General features: G+C 29.0%; 2 protein-coding genes and 2 long non-coding RNA genes across 6 annotated transcripts in view; 3 read left to right on the top strand and 1 right to left on the bottom strand.

Moving 5' to 3' along the window:
• LOC147907548 (uncharacterized) overlaps positions 1–4,453 on the top strand; it is a 217,463-nt gene extending 213,010 nt beyond the window's left edge. Inside the window, exons 3-5 of one of the 3 annotated variants that reach the window (XR_015547246.1) lie at positions 650–838; positions 2,661–2,840; positions 2,980–4,453. This is a non-coding gene — a long non-coding RNA (uncharacterized LOC147907548). Of the gene's footprint in view, positions 1–649; positions 839–2,660 lie in introns of all 3 variants that reach the window. The other 2 variants (XR_015547245.1, XR_015547247.1) reach the window with 2 other exon arrangements.
• A 1,968-nt stretch (positions 4,454–6,421) lies between these two features.
• LOC105150890 (pre-piRNA 3'-exonuclease trimmer) lies at positions 6,422–13,245 on the top strand. The gene is made up of 12 exons (XM_011064264.2): positions 6,422–6,692; positions 6,781–7,015; positions 7,186–7,470; positions 7,544–7,748; positions 7,881–7,982; positions 8,055–8,174; positions 8,246–8,351; positions 8,447–8,546; positions 8,638–8,724; positions 9,255–9,343; positions 11,260–11,358; positions 12,927–13,245. Exons 1-12 carry the CDS (start codon positions 6,565–6,567, stop codon positions 12,994–12,996), a joined length of 1,626 nt encoding a protein of 541 aa, XP_011062566.2. The 5' UTR covers positions 6,422–6,564; the 3' UTR covers positions 12,997–13,245.
• An 887-nt stretch (positions 13,246–14,132) lies between these two features.
• The window catches only part of LOC105150888 (uncharacterized), a 51,561-nt gene continuing 40,050 nt past the window's right edge, over positions 14,133–25,643 (bottom strand). Inside the window, exon 2 of the mRNA XM_011064263.2 lies at positions 14,133–14,403. Coding sequence (XP_011062565.1) covers positions 14,186–14,403 — 218 coding nt within the window. The 3' untranslated portion in view covers positions 14,133–14,185. The remainder of the gene's footprint in view (positions 14,404–25,643) is intronic.
• On the top strand, positions 14,403–15,297 carry LOC105150889 (uncharacterized). The gene is made up of 2 exons (XR_846769.2): positions 14,403–14,672; positions 15,013–15,297. It is a non-coding gene; the product is annotated as an uncharacterized LOC105150889 (long non-coding RNA).

A 25,643-nucleotide genomic window follows, 5' to 3' on the forward strand; every position in this document is an offset into this window, starting at 1 on the left:
TTATATCCAAATATGCTCAACAAAGATGACCTCCAAATGATAAAAATATGATTTTAAAAATATACTTAAATTCAGTATAAAAATACTGCTAAAGGTTTGTGAAATATAATAAGATAAAAGAAAATTAAATTTATTTTAATATAATTACTTTCTTTCAAAGCATTCGAGTCACTTTTGGAACTATTTAAATGCATATAAATGTGTATACAAAATAATCTTTTCATTTATGCATTGACTGCTGTATTTCATTAACATACTAAAAAAATACATTTGCATTTTTTATGAGTATGAAAAGGCAAACCACTTTTACAAGGTAACAAAACTTGAAAAAATAAAAATAATAATTACATATTACATACAAGATATACGATTTTTTCGCATAAATAAAACGTAAAATTGCAAGTGAAATTTTATTTAATTGTATATTTTAAAAATATATAATACTAAGATTTTTTTCTTTAGAAATAGAAATATTTTATATTCTGCACATAAAATAAAAATAAAATTCTTTAATTACTATCAATTTATGAAAAAAAAGGTCATTGTACATACATCCATGACAGAAATATTATTAAATAATTAAATTATCTTTGTTGTACTTTTGTTTTTATAGTAACAAATAATTTTTTTTATTTTTTGGCTATTTCAGAAAGATACTCTTTACCCGCTTTCCATCAGATAATGCTAAGATTGATGGCATGTCTAGAAGCATGACAGTACAGTACAGTATGTCAAGTTGACATATAGTAAATGCTATCTCTCATGTTATATCCGAGAAATATAGCCTCTAGCAATCAGCATCCTTGCAGTGGAATTAGTAACGGAGATGCAAATAACGGTAAATTTTGATTAAGATCATTCACCTTTTCACTATCAGAGTATTTCAAGCATACTTAAAAGCAACTTGTAGATATATCGTGCTTTGGAACAGGAAAGCTTCTATATTTCTTTTCATATGGAAATCTTTCGTAAATAATTTTGTCAGTAAAACATAACTTGAATATATTTTAATCCCATTTCAAAATTTTCGAAGAGAGAGAAGGATCGTGTTATAATTTTAATAAAAATATTCTGCTCTGTGAGTCATGTGACTGAGAAACAATTTGATAATATGTAATTAATGTTGACGCATACAAATTTATATATAATGCTGATTTTTTAAATGTAAATTTAATGTCTTGTATTTATTATTGTAATGGACTGAGGAAGACTAAAGTGTTTCCGAAAGTGTTTCGAAAGTGTTTCCTATATATTATATTTTAACTGAGTAACACTCTAACAAACCATTTTATATTTTTGACTTAATTATTTGCTCATAAATTGACCTTTCTGTTACCATTATTTGCATTGCAATCTTGAGCTTCATTTTTGTTTTAAATTTAATATGTACGATCTAGGGTGCATCAGAATATTTGCAGTTTATGATTGTAGTGTTTAATTATGTCTTCCATATTATTCTTTCTATATTTTCATATAAAATTCTTTTTTAATAATAAAATATTGATAAAAATTGATGTTTATTATGATATTTTTGCATTGCGTACTTTTTAAATTTATTTAGGATAAAATTAGTCAGAAAATGACTAATAATATCACACTGATTATAAATATAAAACTAAATATAAAAATAATAACATGAATAAATAATATTAAAAAATCATTTGTCAGTTTCTATTCGAATTCTTTTGTATATTTAATTATAAAATAATAATAGATGTTTATATGATTTATATGATAATATCCTGGGAAAAAATATTTTATATATAATTATATAAAATTATATACAATTTTATATATTTGTATGTAAATGGACATACTTTATATATAATTTATATATATAATTATATATAATTACATATAATTTTATATATAATTTTATATAATTTTATATGTAAGTTTGTATATAATTATATATAAATATATACAATTATGTAAAATTATTATGTATATATTTTTATATAATTTTATATAATGTAAATTTTATGTATTTTTTTCTGGGACAGAAAAAGAATGCATAAATAAATTGAAATAAAAGCATTTCATTTATTTATCAAAGCAAAAATATAAAAACTTATAGATATTAAAACATTTGATTATGTTTGGAATGAAATTTATATACTTTAAAATTTTTTAATGATGCTTGAACTTTTGGAATTTGTTTAGATAATATTATATTTTACTCAGATTTTTTTATTTGTTTAAATACTTATATTTAATACAATTAAATTATACTTATATTTGTAAATTTATATTTTGAATAGGTTACAACAAAAAAGTAGAGCAAATAAGAATCTGAGTAAAAACTATTTATCTAAATAAATGTAATCCATAAGTTCAAACGTTAATAAAAAATTTTGAAGCAAGATAAGAATAAAATAAATATATGTAATCTTTCATTATCAGTTATTCCTTTATTAACAACTTTTTTACTTTTTTATCCGTTTCTGCTAGAAATGTGCGATAAAAAACTCTACCGAATGTAGCCGCACAAGACAATCTTCCAATCTGATCTGATATTTTAAAATATAAGTTGAATGCTCTTCGCGATAAACAAAGAAAATTGCTCTCACAAATAAAACACAGGATATACTTTTATCTCGCGTTTATTACACAAAATAGATGTTTCTGCTATTGATTTTTTTTAATTTTTCCTTCTATAGACTTTTTACTTACCTGGTATGGGCGTGAAGTAGATGATGGTCGTGACCACAGAACTCAGGCCAACAAAGATCCCGAATCTGAAGAGCATGGTGCACCTGGCGGATCGGGACTTGTTAGCTGAGATAGCCAGAGAATCGTGAAAGACGCGAGAGCGTAGAAAAGCAAGCCACCGAGAGAAGGTAAGGACTGTCCAGCGTCGTTGCTGCGGATACACTAGCGCTGCTTGAGCAAGTTCATTGCCAGAGAGAGAGTCGATTCTCGATTAAAAGAAAGATGTTTCAAGAAAACACTATAACGTGTATGTCATGCCGTTTACAGTCTCGACACGGAAGAGATTATACATTATTTCCTCGAAGGATCTGCACGATACCTGTTTATCTTCAGGGAAATCGTGAACTTTGTGACTTTTTCGAGATAATATCCTTACTCAGAGCATTTCTCAACGACGTTATTAAAGATATCGCGAAATACTGTTAATTAATTAATTAATTAATTATTCTGATAGTGTATACAATTTATATGTAAATTTATAAATTATATTCTTCGCAAACACGAAAATCGGAATGATTACATTTTGTAACATAATCGCTTCTTTCTAGAAATTTGATATTTTGTTAAATTTTTGTTTGTTTAATTATAAATTTATATTTAATGATTACTGCTTATTTGTTTCTATATTTTTTCTATTCTTAAAAATTCTTACTAATTTTCGAGATTATTTTCTGGAACTATTTCAATTTAATTCAATTATAACAGGCTTTATTTCTCATGAACTATATATTACATACTTTTTATATTTATACAATATATATTTTTACAATATATATTTTAAATTTTTATATTATATTTTAATTTATGGTTTATTCAATACCTACACAGGAAGAATGATTTTATATCTAAAAATTTAGCTAGGAATTTGAAAATAATTTTGTTGAATCAACAAAATAATTATGTAGAACGTTGATGATGCAAATAACGCTGCAAAAAATTTTAACATTCTAAACAACCAGTTTAAGCATCCTACAATTATTTTGATAGTTCAATCAAAATATATTATGATTAAATCTGTATGTAATAGTAAAATTTTTAGATATTTCAACAAAATCGTTCTTACGAATAATGTACTAAAAAAAAAATAAAATTAGTTAAGCAAAAGTCAATGTTAATTGAACTTCAAGAATTAATAAAAAAACAGTAATCAATAATACTATGTTTAAACTTTCCTTTTAGGAGACAAAGTCGACACAACTCAAGTAAAAAATTGAAAAGTCACATATGTTTTTTTTTCTTTTATTTCTATCATTCAATTCTTTAAAATTCGATAACTATAAATCACATAATGGAGAAAATTATTTCTAATATATTTTTCAAATTACATTTAAAAAAATCACGTACTGATTTGGAACAATCCGTTACGTGATTTACATGATTTTAATGATTTCATCATACAACTGTGTGATGTGATTTTTTTTTAATAGGGGACGTTGTAATAACATTGTATTGATGTTAAAGACGTCATTAAGACATTGTTAAGACATTATTTAATATCAACTTGCTATTGGAAAATTTCGTTCTATCTTTGTTATTTAATGTCAAGAAGGATACAATTGTTTGTGTCGACTGTATCTTTTAAAAGGAAAGTTTATTTAACCTTTGAATGCTACTCATATTTTTCTTACATTAACATTCTGGATGAAATTTACATAATTAAAAATTGTTTACATTTTTTTATGCAATATGTAGAATAACTGAAATAAATTTTAATGTAAAAAATAAACTTTAGTATTAAACAGTCTTAATAAATGTTATTTTAACCTCAAAATTTTAACAATAAAAACTGTAAAGTAATATAAATTTGAATTAGCACTTGACTTAACATAAAAAATGAATACTGCGAAAATGATCCCTTTAATTATTTTTTTTACAAAAGAAAGAGGAATGTATGAACATATATAGACATATTTCATGTATGATTGTACATATTAATGAATATTTTTATATATTTATACATGTTTATGTATAACAAATTTTTTATCGGAAAATTTAAAATATATATTGGGTTGGCAAGAAAGCAATTGCGTTTTTTTAAAAGAAAGCTGAAACCAATTTTTTTGTATAACGAAATAACTTTATTCAATGATATATTGTCCATTATGATCAATGATCTTTTGCCATTTTTCTGGCAGCTTCATAATGCCTTGTTCATAAAATTTCTGATCCTTATCGGCAAAAAACCTAACTAAGTGCGATTTAACACCATCATCATTGGTGAAAGTTTTTCCATTCAAAGAGTTTTGCAATGATCGAAATAAATGATAGTCCGAGGGTGCAAGATCAGGTGAATATGGCGGGTGTGGCAACACATCCCAACCAAGCTCCAATAATTTTTGCCGCGTGGCCAAAGATGTGTATGGTCTTGCATCGTCATGATGAAAGACGATTCCTTTGCAATTCGCTAACTCTGGCCGTTTTTCTTTAATTGCTTCCTCCAGTTTCATTAGTTGTTGGCAGTAGACATCTGAATTAATCGTTTGATTCCTTGGAAGCAGCTCAAAATACACAACACCTTTGAAATCCCACCAAATTGACAGCATTATCTTTTTTTGATGCAGTTCAGCTTTCGATGAGGTTTGTGCTTGTTCATTAGGCTTAGACCATGATCGTTTTCGATTGGTGTTATTATAGACGATCCATTTTTCATCACCCGTAATAATTCGCTTCAAGAAAGGGTCGATTTTATTGCGTTTGAGATGCAAATCGCAAATGTTGATTCGTTGTGTTAAGTGAATTTCTTTCAATTCATGAGGAACCCAAATATCGAGCTTCTTAATGACTCCAAAACATTTCAAGTGATTTTCAATTGTTGTGTGTGATACATTTAACCTCTCTGCTATCTCCCGCACACTTATATGACGATCCGATTCAATTATGGCTTTGATTTGGTCATCATCAACATCAATAGGTCGACCGGAACGTTGGTTATCTTTGAGTGAAAAATCTCCAGAACGGAATTTGGCAAACCAATTTTGACACTGTCGTTCTTTTAAGGCTTCATCACCATACACAGCACGTAACTCCTTATGAGCTTCAGAAGCTTTCATTCCTTTTCGGAAACAAAATAGCAAAACATGACGAAAATGTTCATTTTTACATTCCATGTTTAAATAATTGCTGAACAAAAACTAAATGTTCGATCGATGTAATTTTTTTACTGAATGAAGACTAAAGTACCAGCTGCCAAACAAACATAACTTTGACACTTCGAAACGTCAAAATACCAAAAACTTCAATCAACACCATCTACCAGTAAAAACCGCAATTACTTTCTTGCCAACCCAATAGTGTATAGATAACAATACACTATTAATGAATTCATTTATGTCTCTTTATGAAGGATCTAATATTTAATATTTGAAAACATTAATACTTTTATTTTTTTTAAATTACGCATTATAAATTTTTATTTATTTTACTTGTATATATTATTAGATATATTATTTTTTTAATATATCACATCTACAGTTAAATATTCATTAACGTGATACAATTATTCCTAATGTTATAGAAGATTTTCATAATATGTATTTGAAAAAGTACTTTTAGGCGGGTATTTCATAGCCAGATCTTATATTTAAGACCGTCTTGAGACATTACTTAAGACGGTCTTGAAATAAGAATCGACTATAAATACCGGCCTTAGTATTATTGAAAGCGATGAAAGAATTGGAAATTAGTGTATCACGAACAAGCATGATGGCGATACCATCGCGAACAGCTGTGAGCTGTGAATTAATTCGCAATGGCGTCGTCACACTGTTTTGCACTTTGAAGTAGATACAAGTGAATGGTCGCGTTCGGAGTTACTTCGCATTTAAAGTTATTTCGCACGTGCGAACAAATATTATGATTGAAGTCACGAATCAGAATTTCAACAAGGTGTATCCACACCTGGAGCGTACGTTGAAAAATGCTAACTTCATAGCGATTGATGGAGAATTCACAGGCATAGAAAGCGGTGATGTAAGAAATAGGTTAGTTTATACTGCCGGGAACGAATTCGAATAAGTAAGGTTTCGATGGTGGATGATGATGATAATAATACTTGATGTTTTACCGTAGCTTATTTGATTCCATATACGAACGCTATGAGAAAAATAGGAGTCACATTCAACCGTACATAATAATTCAATTCGGCATTTCGGCGTTTCAACGAGTTCACGATGAGAATAAATACACTGCGGAGGCTTTCAATTTCTTTTTGCTGCCTAGAACTATACCGTCTAAAAATAGACATTTTCTTTGGCAGATAGAGTCACTAGAGTTCCTGACTATGTATGGATTTAACTTTAATGAAGTATATATACATTCTATATATATCCATTACAGATATTATTTCTTACTAACAATTCGTTTCGTAGATAGCAAGCATTATTTGTTATCTTTTTAAATGATTAAAAAATCTCAAATTATCTAATGTTTTATTTAGCAAAAGAATATATATATATATATGTAAACATTTTTCAGCTTGCCTACAATGGTATTTCGTATCTTGATCAGACCGACAAGACACTCTTAGAACAACAGATACAAGAGAATACATTGTTCAACAACGTGGAACAATCTATTTCTTACAAGGAGGAAGATAATTTTAAAAATACAGTCACTCAAATATTTGAATGGCTAAAGACAGCTAGTGATGAAGTAGATTCTATTAAAGTTAAATCCTCTACTCCAACTTTTCAATACTTTATGCATAAAGAATTGAGAAAACGTTTTTCAAATATTTGGACTTTCTCTGGGAACAATGTGGTATGCTCATGCTGCACTTTAAGAGATAAATGCTCAAATATTCTTTCAAAATTTTTATTTTTTGACTTTTTAGATAACTGTGATTAAAGTGCTACCAGAATCGAGACAAATTCTGGAACAGGAAGAAGGCTTTATATTAGAAAATACATTACTTGAATCATATGTAGGTTTTTCAAAAGTATTCAATTTTTTAATTACTTTGAAAAAACCTATAATTGCACATAATGCTTTTTTAGATTTTATGTTTATACATCAACAATTTTATAAGCCATTACCACGTATGTATAATTGTGTAATAATAGCATTGTGTAATAATAGCAATTTATTTTTTAAGTTTTTTATTTACAATATACATCATGGAGATGCAAATTAAATTATAATTAATTATGAATATAATATGTTTTTTACAGAAAAATATATTGATTTTAAGAATAACATACATCAACTATTTCCAACAATTTACGACACCAAATTCTTAAGTTATGAACTGAGAAAAATTCTCCAAACACCAGGTAATTATTTAAAATATTTATTTATTCGTAAAATTATATATAAACATATTAAGTAAATTTTTTTTTTTTCAGAAAAGTGGAAACATAATTCTTTAAGTGGCTTAATGAGTCATTTTACAAAAAGTAATGGAAAATATGTAATGCCAGGATCGCCTGCTATTGAACTCGTGACAAATTCAGACAAATTAAATGGTAGATTTTTTTTATATTCCTTGATTCCGTTTATAATTAATATTATTATTAATTTATTCTTTAATTTTTAGATACTGTTCCTTCTAAGAAATATCATACCGCCGGATGGGATGCTTACTTTGCCGGTTATTTATTTATTAGAATGACTCATATATTTGCTACAAAGCAATATGGACAGTAAGTTATTGATTATTATATAATTAAAAAGCAACAATTATTTATTTCTACTCTTAGTATAAGCATATTATACTCAGCCTTATGTGTGATTTTAGAGGCTTAAATTTTAAGGAGTTTACACATACCGAGTTGATGAATAGCATAAAAAGCTTTGCAAACTGTGTAAATATCGTACGTGGCAATACGTCATATTTGGTAAGAAAAATATAAAATTATTATTATTTTGCAAAACGAATAGTCGACTATATACCATTTTTTTGTAATATACAAGACATACATTTTATAGAGATTTGACGGGCCTGAACCTAAATCCACTCGACCAAAATGGCTTTATGTGAAAATGTTAACATCAAAACCAGTAACTCCTTCACAGGTATTATATTTAATTATTGTATATAATATTGAAAATTCGTTCAAAACCTTGGAATCTTAATCCATACTTGACTGAAATATATATATATATAGGATTTGGTGATTCTACGATATTTTCTTAGGCTACATTCCAAAATGTCCTCTTTAGAGAAAGTTTTCGAAGTAATATACGTTACATGTATAATATATATTTTGAGTAAAATTTTTAGAGAGAACGTTTTGGAATGTAGCCCTAATTTTTGCAATGATTTGGAATAATTGTATGTTTTGCAATCTTATTTTTCACAATTTTGTTCTATTTGTGAACGCTAATTGTAAATCTCGTAATATATATTTGCGTCTAAGTCAAGTATTGCAAATTAAAAAAAACTAATAAAAAGCTTTAATAAGTCCCAAGGACGTTTCTAGCGTCATATAAAATATACGTTCCTTTTGAATTAAATATTTATTTCGTATATCGCTGTATACATGTGATATATATATAAAGAATGATTTATTGCCAATTTGTATTGTTGTGAAATATTTGCTCAGGTAGCTGAAAAAATGTCAAAGTTTGGCATGGTTGACGTGAAACAATATACACCGAAACGCATGTTAGTTGCAGTAGCAAATCACGGAAGGTTAGTAATCTTTGTTTTTTATTAAATCTCTCATTTCTTATTTAACATGTTTTCCCATGTTCTACATATATTATATAAATAACGAGAAGGATTACACAAATTTTAAATGTATAAGAAATAGGACGCAACTTTACACATATAGTGAAAAAGCGATTGCTGCCAACTGCGTCTGATTTCGAGATATATGTGAAAATATCACAACGCGACACGAAGAATCCTAAAAAATTAAATCTTTATCTTTTCGATAGAGGCTGAAACTATCTTATTTTTGGTTTATTCTTCTACATATTGGATAAATATAAATATTAAATATATAGTTATACAAAAATAGGGAAATTTATAATAGTATGAAACAAAGTAGCAGAATTATTTTGGATAGTCTTCAAGGGCAGTCGCATACTCATCAATGTACCGTACAAAATGTGATTTTAGTATGCCTTCTTTATCCATTTTCATATAAACCAATTATATTACAGTACAAAACTCATATTTTTTCCTTTTCTACAGAATAAATTAGAGACCTATCTCTTAAGCATTCAGAATATAATAGACAAAACATTGATAGTTTTCCAATCAATTTAGTATTTAAAAAAACTAAATGTCATTTTCTAATTGTCACAAAACAAAAAATATTTATTAATCAAATAAGCTCAAATGTCTTTAATTTTAATATTTTTGAAGGAATGATAATTATTTTTATTTAGAAAAATAAGTTTTTGAGAGTTATTGAAAGTTTGTGGATTTAATAAAATTAGAGAGACTGAAAATGTTAGCCATAAAGATCGTACAATATTTTTAATGGATAGATATGTTTATCTCAGTTGTATATAAAATCTTCATTCAAATTATATTTTATGACTAAGGTGATCGATTTATTTATTCGATTGACATAATGTTACTTCGAATTATTACAATACTTTATACATACCGAGTTGATGAATAGCATAAAAAGCTTTGCAAACTGTGTAAATATCATACGTGGTAATACGTCATATTTGGTAAAAAAAATATGAAATTATTATTATTTTGCAAAACGAATAGTCGACTATATACCATTTTTTTGTAATATACAAGACATACATTTTCTAGTACTTTGTAATGCCGAAATACATTCGGCCAAAGTTTGTTTCTTCTAGTTGTACGATTGATCGATCGACTGTGCTTGTCTAATCCGAATAGTCTGAAAATACAAATCGACGAATATATCACTAATAGTAAATTTGCTACAATACGCTTATTTTCTAGAGAGGGTGCGTATTAAGTACCTCGCGACTATTTAAATGCTGCAAGTATTCGCACAATATTTAATATGCTGCATTATTAATTTAATAATATTTCATATGCTGTATTTACTCTGGTCTATCGGTACAGATTGTTTGCTAAATTATACGTGCTGTTATCATTCTTGAGAGTAATTTTGTCTCCCTATCGCCAAATGATTTGATAAAAAAATACTTGCAACATTTACTTGTGCGTTTCTGCACAGAAGATAATGCAGAAGACTCTTCTTCGTTGAAATTAAAAAATAAATTATCTCATGGATTATTGCTAGAAACAAAACTTTTTATTTTCCGAATATTCGTACAACGGATAATTGACTCGATTCCGTCATATTGTACACGTAAAATTTTCTTCGTCATTGGCACTGTTCCCGTCTTTATGTCGCTTTTACCAACGAACTTTTGCAGATATATTTACAGAGCTTATTAAAAGACCGCCACTGTCTACACCACCGTGTACATTATTATTAACGATCTATTATTACACTTGATGTTGCCACACGTGTGCAACTTTTGTCACACGAAATTGGCTTAACGCGTTATTACGTTTATCTTGTCGCGGGACGATCGAGATTGTTGGACACGTTCTCGTTTGCGACGCAATGATCAAAAGCGATTTCCTTAATTGTTTTACAGCGCACAAGATATATTACTACACTTCAAGCAAAACAATGAGCTATACGTAGTTCCTTATAATCCGATACGGCATTCACCCTCGGTTCAACTTATCCTATGGTACGTATAAGAATTGATAATTAATCAGACTGTTCTACACAAACATAGCATGATAATTTGGCATGCATCCCGTTAACAAATGGTCTTTCGAAATCAGACGCGTGAAATAAACGTATCAGCCTGTTCAACTTATTTGAAGAAATTCATGCAATTATTTTTGTTTATTGGCAATCTACGATGTTTATATCTGGAAGAGATTTTGATTATCGACATTCATCGACATTCAATCAGTTTCACGATTTCAATCGGATTCGCTTACAGTAATTATATCATATTTTCGAAGTGTCTTATCAAAGGGAAGAATTAAAATTTATATTTTAAAGTTAAATTTGATTCTTTCTTCTGCATTGCTTAAATAAGTCGCCAAGTTTATTTGAAATCATAGAAATATACTTAAAAAAAAAGAATTATAACTATTTTATATCTATAAATATATTTAACGTTGAAATTTTACTAAAATATATTTTATTAAAATTTCAACATTAAGTTATATATTTTAAAAATAGTTACAATTCTTTTTTTTTTTTTTAAGTATATTTCTATGATTTGAAATCAAATTTGACGACTTATTTAAACATTAATGCAGAAGAGATTGAAAATTTTAGCTGTTTGTGGCTGAACAAAATAGATGATTTTGGAACACCTTGTCCTAATGTACTGTTTTCTGAACATATCACGATGTAATTACAATTTCAATCAGCAGTCGCAATGCGTTAAAGCCGATTTGATTCCTATAAGTGGCGGAATGCCACTGAACATATTACGTCAAACAAATTAATGGCTCTCAATTGGGCTGCGTTTGCGAAATCTCTAATTAGCGTTGACATTGCCATAGATGCAGAAGCCGCAACTCGCATTGCCAATTGTTGCGAAGGCATTAACGACTGATCTGGTCGGTCGTTACGTTACCTAACGTTTGTGGGTAAAAGATTCGCGTTCCTTGTTTTCCTGGCTGTCCCGTATAATCAATATATCAATCTGCGTTCGTTATTATCGCATTCTGAGCGCAATGAAAATGTTATATTTAGATCGCTGAATTTGCATTCGCACTCATATTCCGTATAATAAAGTTCTTCTAGTTTATTATATAAAGTCTCGATGGAAAGTCGCATCATTTTCATGATTTTTTTCCGCGATTGCTTGTAAAACATTCAACTTTATCAAAATAGCTTGACCTGTCCAATAAAGTGTCCTTTTTATATTTATTTCATTTACGATCTTTTCATATCAAATGAAAAAATGAAAATTTATATTTTATTAAAATTTTAATATTAAATATATTTTAATATAAAATAGTTACAATTATTTTTTTTATTATTTCTGATTTGAAATAAAATTTGACAGTTTGTTTATACTGTGAGTATAGTAATGCGAGTTTTTTTTTTCGAATAAGGAACAAAATGAATTTTTTTTTTTTTTTTTTCAAAAAATACTATGATTACAGAATTATTCGTGTAAATTCAAATGTATTTTATTTATTGATATTTTATTGTTATATACATATATATTAATATAATATACACAATGTATATTAATATAATATAATCGGCTGTTCTTTTTAACTACAGGAGCAGTTTAGTCATTTCTGGCGGGATCTTCGCATGGATACTGCATCAAAAGTTTCAGAGAAGCTCTTAAACGGACTGTAAATATCTTGAAGATATAGCAAAGAATCTAGTGTTTTGTATGTTTTTTTTATTGAAGAACATATTGTCTATCTGACTCTATTTGAGTTCTAAAAAAGAATATGAATTAAAGAATATGATTTTAAAAAATAAGATTTAGAAGATGTGACAATGAGATACTTTTTTTTATTATTATTTTTATATTATTAATGAGATACTTTTTTTTAATGTAATAATAATAAAAGACGAAGTATTCTAGTAACTCCGTAATTATTTTACATGACGTCTTTTTGTTTGCAATTCAGAACCTCTAAGAACATCGATTCCAGATTGGTGAACGAATCTGTCACCGAAGTGAAAATTGACGGCTCTGAAACACTGCGTGCAAAAAGTCATTTGTAACATGAACAACAAGGTTGTTTATCGTTCCGTAGAATTAAGAGAGCGAAACACAGAGCGATACGCAACCGAGATGCAGAAACGACAAGTATTTTACGCTTCGCCGCAATGCTTGTCGCCATTCTATTTAAATTTAAGATTCAGCTCAGGAACGGATCTTCACAGGAGTTATTATTATTTTGACTCGTCGCGAGAGTTCTAAGTTGGACGAAGCTTGAAGCTCGTTTTCGAGTCGAGCAGGAAGTGATCGAGCACTTACCGAAGATACGTTCTCTCATTCTTCTTTTTTGAAAAAGAGTCCAATTATTTATATCGCAATCGTGAATCATCGATTGTCACGCATGATTATTCGTTGTGTTCTTTTTTCCTCGATGTTCTTCCTCTCGTCATCCAGCCATTCCGGATAATCGTATGTTAGAACTTTCTCACGTTCCGTGATACTTTTTTCAAAGCGGAAATTTATCTGCGAAAGAAAATGAGACAAATCCTTTGTGAAACTATATTTCAGCGTCCGTTTATTATAGATTCTGAAAAAGTAAAACTGCAATTTTTATTGTAATATTGCAAAATACACTTAGGGAATAAGATTTTTCTTTCAATTTTAGAAAAAATATAATTAAAATTATATTATGTTTTTATTGTTATGTCTTTATTCGTACAGTATTATTTTAAAAAGTACAAAATTATATCCAAATTTCGAGGTATCCGTTGCTAAGTGTTGAAAATAAAGAATTCGTAAGTTAAAGTCACCGATTACGCTTCCGAGCAATCCATCTTCCGATCGAAGTAGTCCTGAGGAAGAATCACGTTGCGTTCCACCGATATCCCCGCAAAAGTTTTCTCTGGCCGCTACTCAAGGCCAAAACACTCGAAATAATGCGGCAGCAATTTGTGTGGGCGTGCGGCTGGACAGTCAGCTTGGTCGCGCTGGTATCCGATGGCAGGTGGACTCGTCGAGAAATGGTCCCTCCTCTCATACTAGACGAAGTTAAGGTCGTCTGCATGGGCTCGGACCCAGGGACTACGGAATTGGGTTAATTAAATTGCTAAAATCGAAACGTCTCAAAATTGATTGATACTCGCGTTGCAATCGTGATTCGCTTGATCAGATCTTGAAATAAGAAGAAAAATAAGATTGTCTACATGGTGTAACTGATGGACGTTTTTGAAGATTGAAAATTGAAGGTTTTAATATTTGAATCTTATTTTTCGCAACGAACAATGATTATCTGTTGCAAGGTTTAACGTCGCCGAAAAAAATTCATTGTTATTACATTATATTTTAAAAATGTAAGTAATCGTTAATATTTTTTAAGTCAATTTTTTGTAACGAAAATTCGATTTGTGTGAACACTGTCTTTTTCATAATATTTATATAATACTAATGTTTGTATAATACTATATTTTTAACTGATCCTTGAGTTACAAATATATGTGTGAAGGAGAGTCAAATCATCTTACATAATAGACTACTTCTAACATGATTAGACAATTAACATTTTTGGTCGATTATTAGATTTAATTATTTGTTTTACTTTTTAATCTTATTTAATCTTATTACGCTATTATATAATTTAATGACCTAACACGCGTTGAAAAAATCGTATATTGAGATATCAATCTCGTGCAGTTCCACGTACGCAAATGCAATCCTGGCGGACGATCAACGTGTACAAATACAGAAAATATAACATCGGCGTGGGCGGACGACATTTCTCAAACTTATAAAAATGCACTGGATCACGACACACGTAAACACATTTGGCAGTAGTGTAAACGCACGCCGGCGCTTGTCTGAAATTGAAATCCATTGGCGAGTCTTCAACATACCGGAACATCTATCATGTGAACATATGATCGCACATCATCGCAATTATTGTATCATGTATGATGTATAAATTTTATTTTATTGTCATTATAATATTATAATATATTTCTACACCTCCCTTACAGAAATTTGATACAGAATAATTAATTATTCTGAGTAATAAAAAGACTGAACAACTTTTGATACTTAAATACTAATAAGTAATTTCCAATATTAAATTGGATTTCTGTATAAGGACTCCTCATGCATCATTAACTTCAATGTCGCCTTTCATGAAATGTCTCGTGTTTCTTTTAACTTAAAAGACTAAATATACTTTTAAGGAGTGAATGATTGCTTTGATATCGAGTTATCACCAACTTAAATTGATGATTATTAATTTTCAACACTTTAATTGAAAAATAGTGTTTATAGTCGGTATTGAGTAGTATCTCTATACATGTATCTATGGTAGATACATATATAGAGATGCGTTTTGTGTATCTAACCTGTATCTGAGATATATTCAAATTCGAGTATTTGTATCTGTATCTAGATAAAAAACACAGTATATAAACTGATTTTCAGATACATTTTTCAGATAGATTTTCTCAGCTTAGTCATAATTCTATTTTATGTATAATCGATTGATTCCACTCCGCAGAAAAAAAGCAGCTTTGCTGTTGCAAAATTCTGTTGCAAAAAACAACATGATTGATCTTTCCCTTAGTTCCTCACTGGATCTAAATGCAAATCAGTTATATGAAAGAATTTTACAGTTAACATAGCTGCTTTTTCTGCTGAATGCAGCCAATGATCTTAGATTGTGGAATTTCTAATGTATGTATAGTTAAGCTGGAAATACAACGTTTGAAGCATTTTTAGTTTGTAAAATTATGATGAATGATATCTTCGTCTTATAATTCTAAATCATTTTACATATAATATATAATTATGAGTTTTTTTAATTATCTAAATATAACAAAAATCAATGAATAAATTTAATAACTAATATATTTTTACACATTACCATTATTATAATAAAACTAATTTAAGAGTATCTAAAATGTATCTGACTTTTAAAATATCTGATATCTATACCTATATATATTTTAATATGTGTATCTATATTTATATTTAGATAAATTTTCGTACATTTAGATAAATTTTAAGAGCATCTTACCCATCACTGTTTATAGTATTTATAATGAATTTGTTTGTCATTGTAATCTTTAGTAATATGTATTTCAAAATTCATGGACTAATTTGGATTTGAGATATCTAACATCAAATGTAAAAAATTGTCAAAGGAAGAAATATTGAGAAAAAATGGAATAAATTTTTTAAAAACTGTACATATAGAAAGAAAGAGACATGATATGAATATTCATATAATAATCATATAAAATGATTTGTCTTAATACGTAATATATAGAACGACGACGAATCATCAATTCGAAGTGGGACAAAGCCACGAGTATTAATGGAATTTCCCCAAAAATTGGCTGCTGCTCGGCAATGTCGAGTCTACCAAAAGCAACGTGAGTCCGTCCCCTTTTCGAATATCGTTCCTTCACTTCCCCCATTCCTCTTCATCGTCACATGTATCTTACGCGTATCCTTTGTCTTCGTCTTTGGCTCTTTTCTTCTCTTTCTCTCCCTCTTTTTCTCTATCTTTTCCTCCCTCTCGAATGATGGACTCGTTACCGCTCGCTCATCGCCCGTAAAATCGTATCTCGTGACTTCGGCCAGAAATATGCTCTGCGAACCCACCTATCCGTTCGCCTTCACCTATCGGTCCGGTGCCGTTCCCAGGACGACGGAGGAATATCGCCCAGCGACCGTACAGACGATTGAAAATACTCCGTTGCGGGCTTCTCTCGTTGGCGGATTTTGAAATCCTCACCTCGTCGCCGATACAGCATCGCATCGCCTGGCATAGCTTAGCACCTGTCGCATCGTCGCCGACGGCAGTGGAAATAGCTGTTGTGCATATACCGTAGAGCAATCACGGTCCGAATGGTACGAATAAGTATGAGTGTGTCGACATGTACCTGACGCTCACAGTGACAATTAAAAGAGAGAAAAAAGCTTGGCTTTTCGAATTATATTCTTCCATTATATTTCGAAGTCATTAGACGATACTATAATTAACGTCATTATAATTCAGATTTTAAGAATTTTGCTTTATTATTAAATAAGTATGCTATGTATTTTGATGTATATTTTTATCTACGTATGTATATTCTGATTCCTCAAATATCTTTCGCATTACACGGATACAAAATTATAACAGAATTCTACTCCGAATTCTGTCAAGAATTGTAAATCATTTAAGTGAGCTATTTAGACATAGAAAATAAGAATATGTTTATTTTTTTTATTTCTTTAGAGATATGTCTATTCAATATATTAGGTGCGTTTCAGTTCTTTTTCTTAGTTTATATAAATTTACTGCCGTTCTCGTACATAGAATTTATATATATATATATATATATATATATATATATATATATATATATAATATTTGTCTTCTTTATATCATTTAATGATTTAATGAAAATCCATACATTTGAAATTAAACAATAAATTAAATTAAAATAATAATTATAAGTTTTTATATATATATATATGTATATATATATTTGGTTACATATATGTTAATTAATATATTGATTGTTATAATAAATTTTCTATTTAAGTATTTCTAAAATATGAGGAAAAAACAAAGAAAGTTTCCAAAAAGATTTCTTAAACTGAAATAATCAATATTTGTAATTCCTTTTATACTTTTATACGAAAGTCAGCCGCATTTATATTCGCCGCTGAGTCCACGTATTTTTGAAAGAGATATTATATAATCTGCGAAGATCTATATCGATGTCTCTGCTAGATTATTGTCTAGTTTAATCCCGTTGTGTTTAGAAAACTAAGTGGACACAAGGATGAAAATTCGAATTCTCAACAGTGCCGTTGAACGATGAAAAATTGGGTGAAAAGAAGTGCAGAGACAATCTTGCGCTAGCCAGACACACTGGGATCCCTATGGACAGTCCCAACATTTTCTTATTCCGAAGTTCCTCTCTATGACTATTTCGGTTCATAAGCTGAGTCGCGGAAATAGCCTAGCCTAGCCCCTGGCCTAGAGCGTAGGCTTGACCGGCTGTAATAGCAGCTTTCTCAAGGATCCTTCGGGACGTCACGTTTTCGTCTCACAAATTGGAGATAGCGGGAGATTAATTTCTCGCGTCTGAACGGTATTTGTATGACGTGTTTCTTCGCTAGCAACAATATTATGCGGATGCTAGTCCGTTGTAGACGTGATATATTTATCGCATAGCCGACCGACAATTGACGGACTCCCGAGGATCGCGTTGTTCGCAGAAATAACCCCGTGTCTGCTGCGTCTGCTTTCGTAAAATTATTAATACTTCGCACATTCATTTTGTTCCATTCTTCTTTGTCAGATAGAAAGTACTTTTCCTAGTGTTCAAAAATATTGGAACGGAATATTTCAATGCGTATCACGTGCACGCATCTATAGCGAAATAAAAAATATAAAGTTATAGCTTTGCACGATAAAGCATCCTCAATTTATTCCTCCAAAAGAATACTGGAAAATAAAAGCCAAAGGAAAAACTAGCAATATATATATATATTAGAATGTTATAAAAGTAAATATGATTTTTCAATAAAACAGTTTTTAATTTATTTTTTATTACATATAATCTTCTATGTAAAAAAAAAGTATAAAACATCGCCAAAAATTGAAGTTTTACTAATGTTGTTATCCTCTTTTTTCTTAATTAAAAAATTGTTTTTTTTTACTGGATAGATCGCACTTTAACAAAATTTTAATCAACATTTAATTATTTGAGATATTTAATTTTGAAAATTGAGTAACAAATTAATAAGTTCAAAGAGATTTTTTATGAAATTTTCTCTAAATAAAAATAATCTATTCGACATTCGAAGCTAAAGAGATGCTATGTATTAGGTAGATATAAAGAAGTCAAAGTTGACTCTCGGCGCATATTTTTATCATCCCCAACGTGTGCGACAACAGCTTCCCCTTCCCTTCATATTGCATCTCGTAATATTCTTCTTATCATTGCGTAATAATACATCTTTCGCATGCTCAAAGGAATGAGCCTACTTTGCCCTTTCCCACGGTTTAAAATATCTTTGGCAAACCAATGAAGCACGATACATACATAGATTTTCCAGAGGTATCTATATTTATTATTATACGGTTAAAATATCTGGTGCGATTGGCCGTATCAAGAAACGCAATCTTAAAAAAATGCATCTTTCTTTACGCAAGAATTAATTAAGTTTTTTGTTAAATAATTAATTTCCATTTATTAATTAATTTTGTAATTGTAAATTTTGATTTTTACGAAAATAGAATTAAACATATACTGAAACGGAATAAAAAGATAAAATTAAGTTAGAAGACATGTATATTCTGAACTGAAATTCCTTATAAATGTGGATAAAATCAAGAACGATAGAAAAATAGATAGAGTTTGCAAATTTGTCTACAATCTCGAGGTAATATCCAGTCTCTTGACTTCACTTTTGTCCAAGTGATCTGTCTGTGACAGAAATCCGTGATAATGTCGCGATAAACATGAAGCCGGTCTCAACTCCGATTAACTTGATCGATCGATTGTTACATTGGAACTCGAGGGAATAACTAACTGAAATATTATCCCACAGATTACATGAGTTCATATGACTCTTCATCTGATTACAAATCATTTTTTTCACTACATATATGAAATTATTTGGTAAAATATATGATTTTATGTAATATTATATATATGATTTCTCGTGATTGCATATGACAATTATCGGATTATACATAGAGATTTCATATGAATTTTATAATGATTTTGAGAAAGGACTCTGTCCAATGATTACGTTAAATGATTACTCCTTCGTTGGAACTGATCAATCTCATTTGCTGTTCATCAGAATTGACTGACACTTAAGTTCAGTTTCATAACTCACAGTAACTAATAGCGAATTCGACTGGACGCACTCAGTGCGCACTGGTGCACATTAAAGCCATTGTACACAAAATAACGTAAAGATATAAACATAAAAATCAATTAAATCGTGAAAGGATAAGTTGAACCTCGGTTAAGAATTAACCGTGAGTTTTGAAAATGATTGTGAGTCTCATCAATTGATTCAGTTAATCAAAATTGATGAGACCAATCCACAGCCTCGTGCTACTATAATTTGCTACTATCAGGGATCTTGGGAATCCGATAACTCGCGCAGGCATAGTTGCGCGAGTCCAACGCCAAGTCCAGCCCCGAATCCTTGCGACTATTTTCGCGTTACGTGTTTCGACATGATAGATGAGACTTTTCTGCGTTTCATCGACGTCGCGTCGGGTCGCGCGGTACCTGCCAAAGATTCCCCGCTCTGCAATAGAGAACGACGCATAATTTAGGATCACGGACGATTTACCTGTCGTGCATGCTTGTCGCAGTAGTCGAGATTTTTTTTTTTTACGGAAAACCATATATGTACTTGCAAATTATGTTATATGAATTAAAGTGATTGGGCTTTGTTAATGAGATTTGTTATTCCGGACATGCTTGCATATTATATTAACTTAAATCAAAAAGATTTGAAAAAATAACAGAAAAATTAATTTAAAATTCAAGAATTTTAAATTTGCCAAATAAAGTAGTTCTCTTCTACAAGAAAAGAAACGCCGCGAGTTGTTAATTTATTTTAATCCTCGCGTGACACATAACAACAGCAACGTGTTAGCAACGTTATTAATCATTTCATCTTGAATATCATGATGAAAACCTGACAGTAACAGAAAATATATAATGATTTCCATTCATTGTTGCAAATATGTCTTATTATTTATATACAAAAATTTTTCGTAATTAAAACAGAACAAGTTATTCATATACAAAAATTTTTCACAATTAAAGTAGAACAAGTCACAATAATATCAAAATAACGTTAAACTGAATCGTGATTGATTAAAAAAAACTTAGTAAACATTTTGGAGCCATTTTAACATCATGATTTTTTGTTTTGTTTAAATGAGTTTTTGAATTTATTGCATATGATAGATTTTAGAAATATTTCTGTTAAAACATTTCATATATATTGCAGAATTCTTTTAGAATTGTTGCATATGAGATGTGAAACATTTCTGGAAACTTTCCACAACAATCTTGTTGGGATTGAGTTGTGTTGTTTGGGTGATCAAAATAGTTAGCGATATAATTATCATTTTTGAGAAATACTTTAAGTTTATTTCAATTTGTAAGCAGATCACAAAACTCTTAATAAATTTTAAATACTTCAAAAATAATATTTAAATTAAAACTAAGTCTCCAAAAATACAATAAAATAATAATTTCATAATTTGAAAAAACATAGTGTCTATAAAAGGATAATGAGCTTAGCACGCTGATAGTGCAACTAGATTTTTACTTTAACATTTACAATAAAATAATTTTCTCTAAATGTTTTGGTTCTCAGAACCATTCTCAGTGCATAAAAAACTTACAATAACATAATTCTAGTTTTTCTTATTGATATTGATACGCTGTTCTATGAACTTCCAAATTCTTCTTCCGTTACAAAGTTTTTAAGGTCTTATTTCAATGTCGATTACTCCAAGAATTATCACTCCAAGTAAATAACTAATAAAAATCTAGTTGCACTGTCAGCGTGCTAAGCTCATTATAGACACTTTATTTTGTTAATTGATATATAAATTATTATATACTTCATTGATACTTAAACAATATTTAAATTTATTATGTCGACATAAGTACTAGAAATAGCTGAAATCTTTTTGATAATATTTCAAAAAGATTGCAGATTCTTCCTGTAACAGCAATCTTTTAACAAGATTTCATGTGCAAGAATCGTGAACATTTTGCTATTCAGAACTGTCTCAGAAATGTTGCAGACATATTTCTCAACTCTTATAAAATGTTTCACTTTTCAATTGAAACATTTTTGAGATATTTCTGAAAACTTTCTATATGGGAAATGATCTCGAATCTAATATTTAGTATTATAAATTAATAATTGTAAAATGTTCTCTCTTGATAATTCAGAGAAACATAAGTTTATTCACTCATGCATGATGTAACGTAATGCAACAACCATGACGTTCATGAAATCGTGACGTTGCCTTCCTCAAGATAGACAGAGACCGATCTTTAAAGTGCAGCAGAATTCCTGAGGATGTCAGCACTCACATCTCAGCCTTCATTCATCCACTATTTTTATTTGATTCTTAATACGTTTAAATATAAAGATAATAGTATCACCTAACAATTTTGATATTAAAAAAAAGAAAATTCATAATTCATTTCTTTTTAAATTCAATTTTACATGCACACTTGTGAAACAAAATCCTCAAAATATTATAGATAGGTATTAGAAAGTTTTTTTTAATTTTTTAAATGCATTTTTTTTTTTGGAAACATTAAAGGAGAATTGCAACGCTCACTTTGCTTACAGTATCTTTCAGAACCGTTTTTCTAGTAGATCTTTTGTTGTTTTGTCTTTAATCTATGATAGTAAAGAATCTATTAATGAAATTTATTCGATATGCTTTTTTGTTATCATCGATAAATAACAGTTAAATGTCTAGCTATTTTATTGAATCTTCACTCGTTATTTTTTATAACTTCTACTATCTCAACAGTTATACGTTTTACCTCAATATTTTCGTATTTAATCTCGGTAATATAAAGGCTTAGGTCGATCGCAGGAATGCAAAAGAATTTTGCAATAAGAATTAATTATTTACGGATTCTAATATGTCTTTCAATATTATTAAGGCCATTCGAAGATGCGAAAAATCAAAATTATTAAATTGCTAGGCAATTTAATTCGTGATATTACTGCAGTAGTTTAGTAGAATTAGTATTTTAAAGACCAAAAAATCATTTCGACGCACGTTTCAAAAGATTACATACGTAGTATATAAATTCATACAGAATCACATGCAATCATTTAAGATCCAGTTAGACCGTTTAAGGCACTGATTGCTATAGTTTGTGTTATTTTCATATTTGTATTACAACAATTTTCTTCTTTATTATTAAAGATAAACAGTTTATCTCTTCAAAAACTTTGCAACAACATAAATGTACATACTAACGTTAGGCCCTACAAATGCGAAGAATGTGATAAAGCGTTTAAAAAAAAAGGGAATTTGCGCGAACATGAGAAAATCCATAAAGGTGAAAAATCTTATCAATGCGAGCTTTGTGAAAAAGTATTTAAGTGAGTATTTAAGTGAATGACAAAAATGAGAGAAATTATTTAGTAATTCGATATTTATGCTTAAATTAATTGATAACAAATGATAAAATGTTGCTACGGTCATTTTGTAGTTCCAAATCCTCTCTAAAAAGGCATATAGAAGTTAAACATTGCATTGATACAAATTACAAGTGTACCATGTGTGAGAAAGTTTTCAAAACTCAGAATCATTTGCGTTATCATATAAACACGATTCATTCCCAAAAACAGTATAAATGTGACCAATGTCAATCTACTTTCGTCTATCCTAGCTATTTAAAACGGCACATAAAAATACAGGCAAGAAATCATATATTTGCGAGGTATGTGCTAGAAAATTATTGTTAGTATTTTTTCTAATTATTTCTCTCTTTGACCGTTTATTTTTACCTTTCCATAATCATAAATGTTCTGTATTTTAGATTTGCGGCAAAGCTTTCCTTAGAAAATATGACAAAGCAAACACAGTTTTATACATTGAGATAAAAAGCCATATGAGTGTCGATGTGTGACAAGTTTGAATTTTTAAGTTTGAATGCGCTGACTATTATTTTTGTATGTATGTAGAATAAACAATTAACAATAAATTATTCGTAAAATAAAATAAATTTTATTCTTAGTTCAAAACAAATTTTATTTCAATAAAAAAATAAAGTTGCACTTATTCAACTTAAATATGCTTATGTTAGCATTATTTTTTTCTTCAATGATACTTTTTGTCAATCTCTTTCAAATCCCCCAGTATGCTTTTTAAAGGGTGTTTTTTTAAGCCCGATAGATTTTTTTAAGCCCGATAGATTTTTTTAAGCCCGATAGAACTTAAAATTGTAAAAACTAACACAAAAATTAAATTATAATCAAAAAATTTTTTTTAGTCGAAAGATCAATGCATGGCATTAACATTTGAAAATGATTTCGAGCATATGGCCACCGCGGCTGTTTAATTTAATTTTTTGTTTTATTTTTTATCAATTTCAAGTTCTATCGGGCTTAAAAAAACACCCTTTAGTAACATCAAGATGACAGAAACCGATGGAGCAGTAAGTGACGATTTATAAATGAAGTGCCACATTTATAGAGCATACCTCTGTGCACGGGATAAACTCTCAAGGAAAAACTGAATCAAATATTGCAATGTTTCTTATTTACATATTCCTATTCTTTTCTATTCATTGTCAGTTTGACTTACATTTAATTATTTTAACGTCTCATGTTTTTAATCTAATATTTTACTTAATATTTTATTTATGAAAATTAGAAGACGAATAAAGAAACGTTCATATGTAGAATAAATGTTCAAAATTATATACCGAGTATTATTAACGATAAAATACATCAATTTAGCAGTAAACGGCGTTAAAAAATGGCTGATTTCGACAAAGATTATGCAATCCTTATTGTTAAAGTGTAAAATTCGGTAGACGCGTATTTAACAGTATACGTATCTTTAATAATTCTATATCTAAATATTGTGAATGTTCCATCGGTTGTTTTAGACATTGTTATAACAATGTATTCACATATCGTTTTGCAAATTTTTTTAAGATGTTTAATAGGAAAAGTAATTAAGTTAATGACGATCGTCCGTGATACAATTTCTTCGATAAAAAATTTATGTTATTAAAAAATTATATTTTCTTTGTGTTTTAAGTAAATAAACTTGAAAATATATACATGTTCAAAAAAATTTAGATCGTGATAATTACGAAAAGAATTTAGGGAATGTTACAATAAAGTTAACCTAGTAATCTAAAGAGGTATCTTAAAAAAGGGGAATACTCCATCAATCTTATGTTCTGCAATATTTGAATCTACAATTGAAAATAATCCATAATGACACAAAAGAATATGTATGCCAACACAGTGCGATAAGACTTATATTGTTCATGGTTAATATATTTTAATTTATTTTTATAATTTCATATTAATAGTTACACGTTTTATCTTATTTCATTTTCATATTTAATCTCGGTAGTCTAAAGACTTAGGACGCACGCAGGAATGCAAAAGATCCGGATGCGATTCCCGAGGTAATGTTTCTCGCAATAAGAATTAATTATTTACAGATTCTATGTCTTTCAGCATTATTAAGATCGTCCAAAGATGCGAAAAAGTATCAAAATTGTTAAATTGCTAGGCAATTT

The sequence above is a fragment of the Acromyrmex echinatior genome, chromosome 13, assembly GCF_024713525.1.
Source record: "Acromyrmex echinatior isolate Ae372 chromosome 13, ASM2471352v2, whole genome shotgun sequence".
NCBI lineage: Eukaryota > Metazoa > Arthropoda > Insecta > Hymenoptera > Formicidae > Acromyrmex > Acromyrmex echinatior.

What these genes read in the sequence shown, in the direction of transcription:
- LOC105150890 (XM_011064264.2), top strand. Translation starts at nt 6,565, where the DNA reads ATGATTGAAGTCACGAATCAGAATTTCAACAAGGTGTATCCACACCTG. An exon ending in CTTTCTCTGGGAACAATGTG is followed by an intron (nt 7,471 to 7,543) that starts GTATGCTCATGC and finishes TTGACTTTTTAG; the next exon opens with ATAACTGTGATTAAAGTGCT. An exon ending in ATTTTATAAGCCATTACCAC is followed by an intron (nt 7,749 to 7,880) that starts GTATGTATAATT and finishes TGTTTTTTACAG; the next exon opens with AAAAATATATTGATTTTAAG.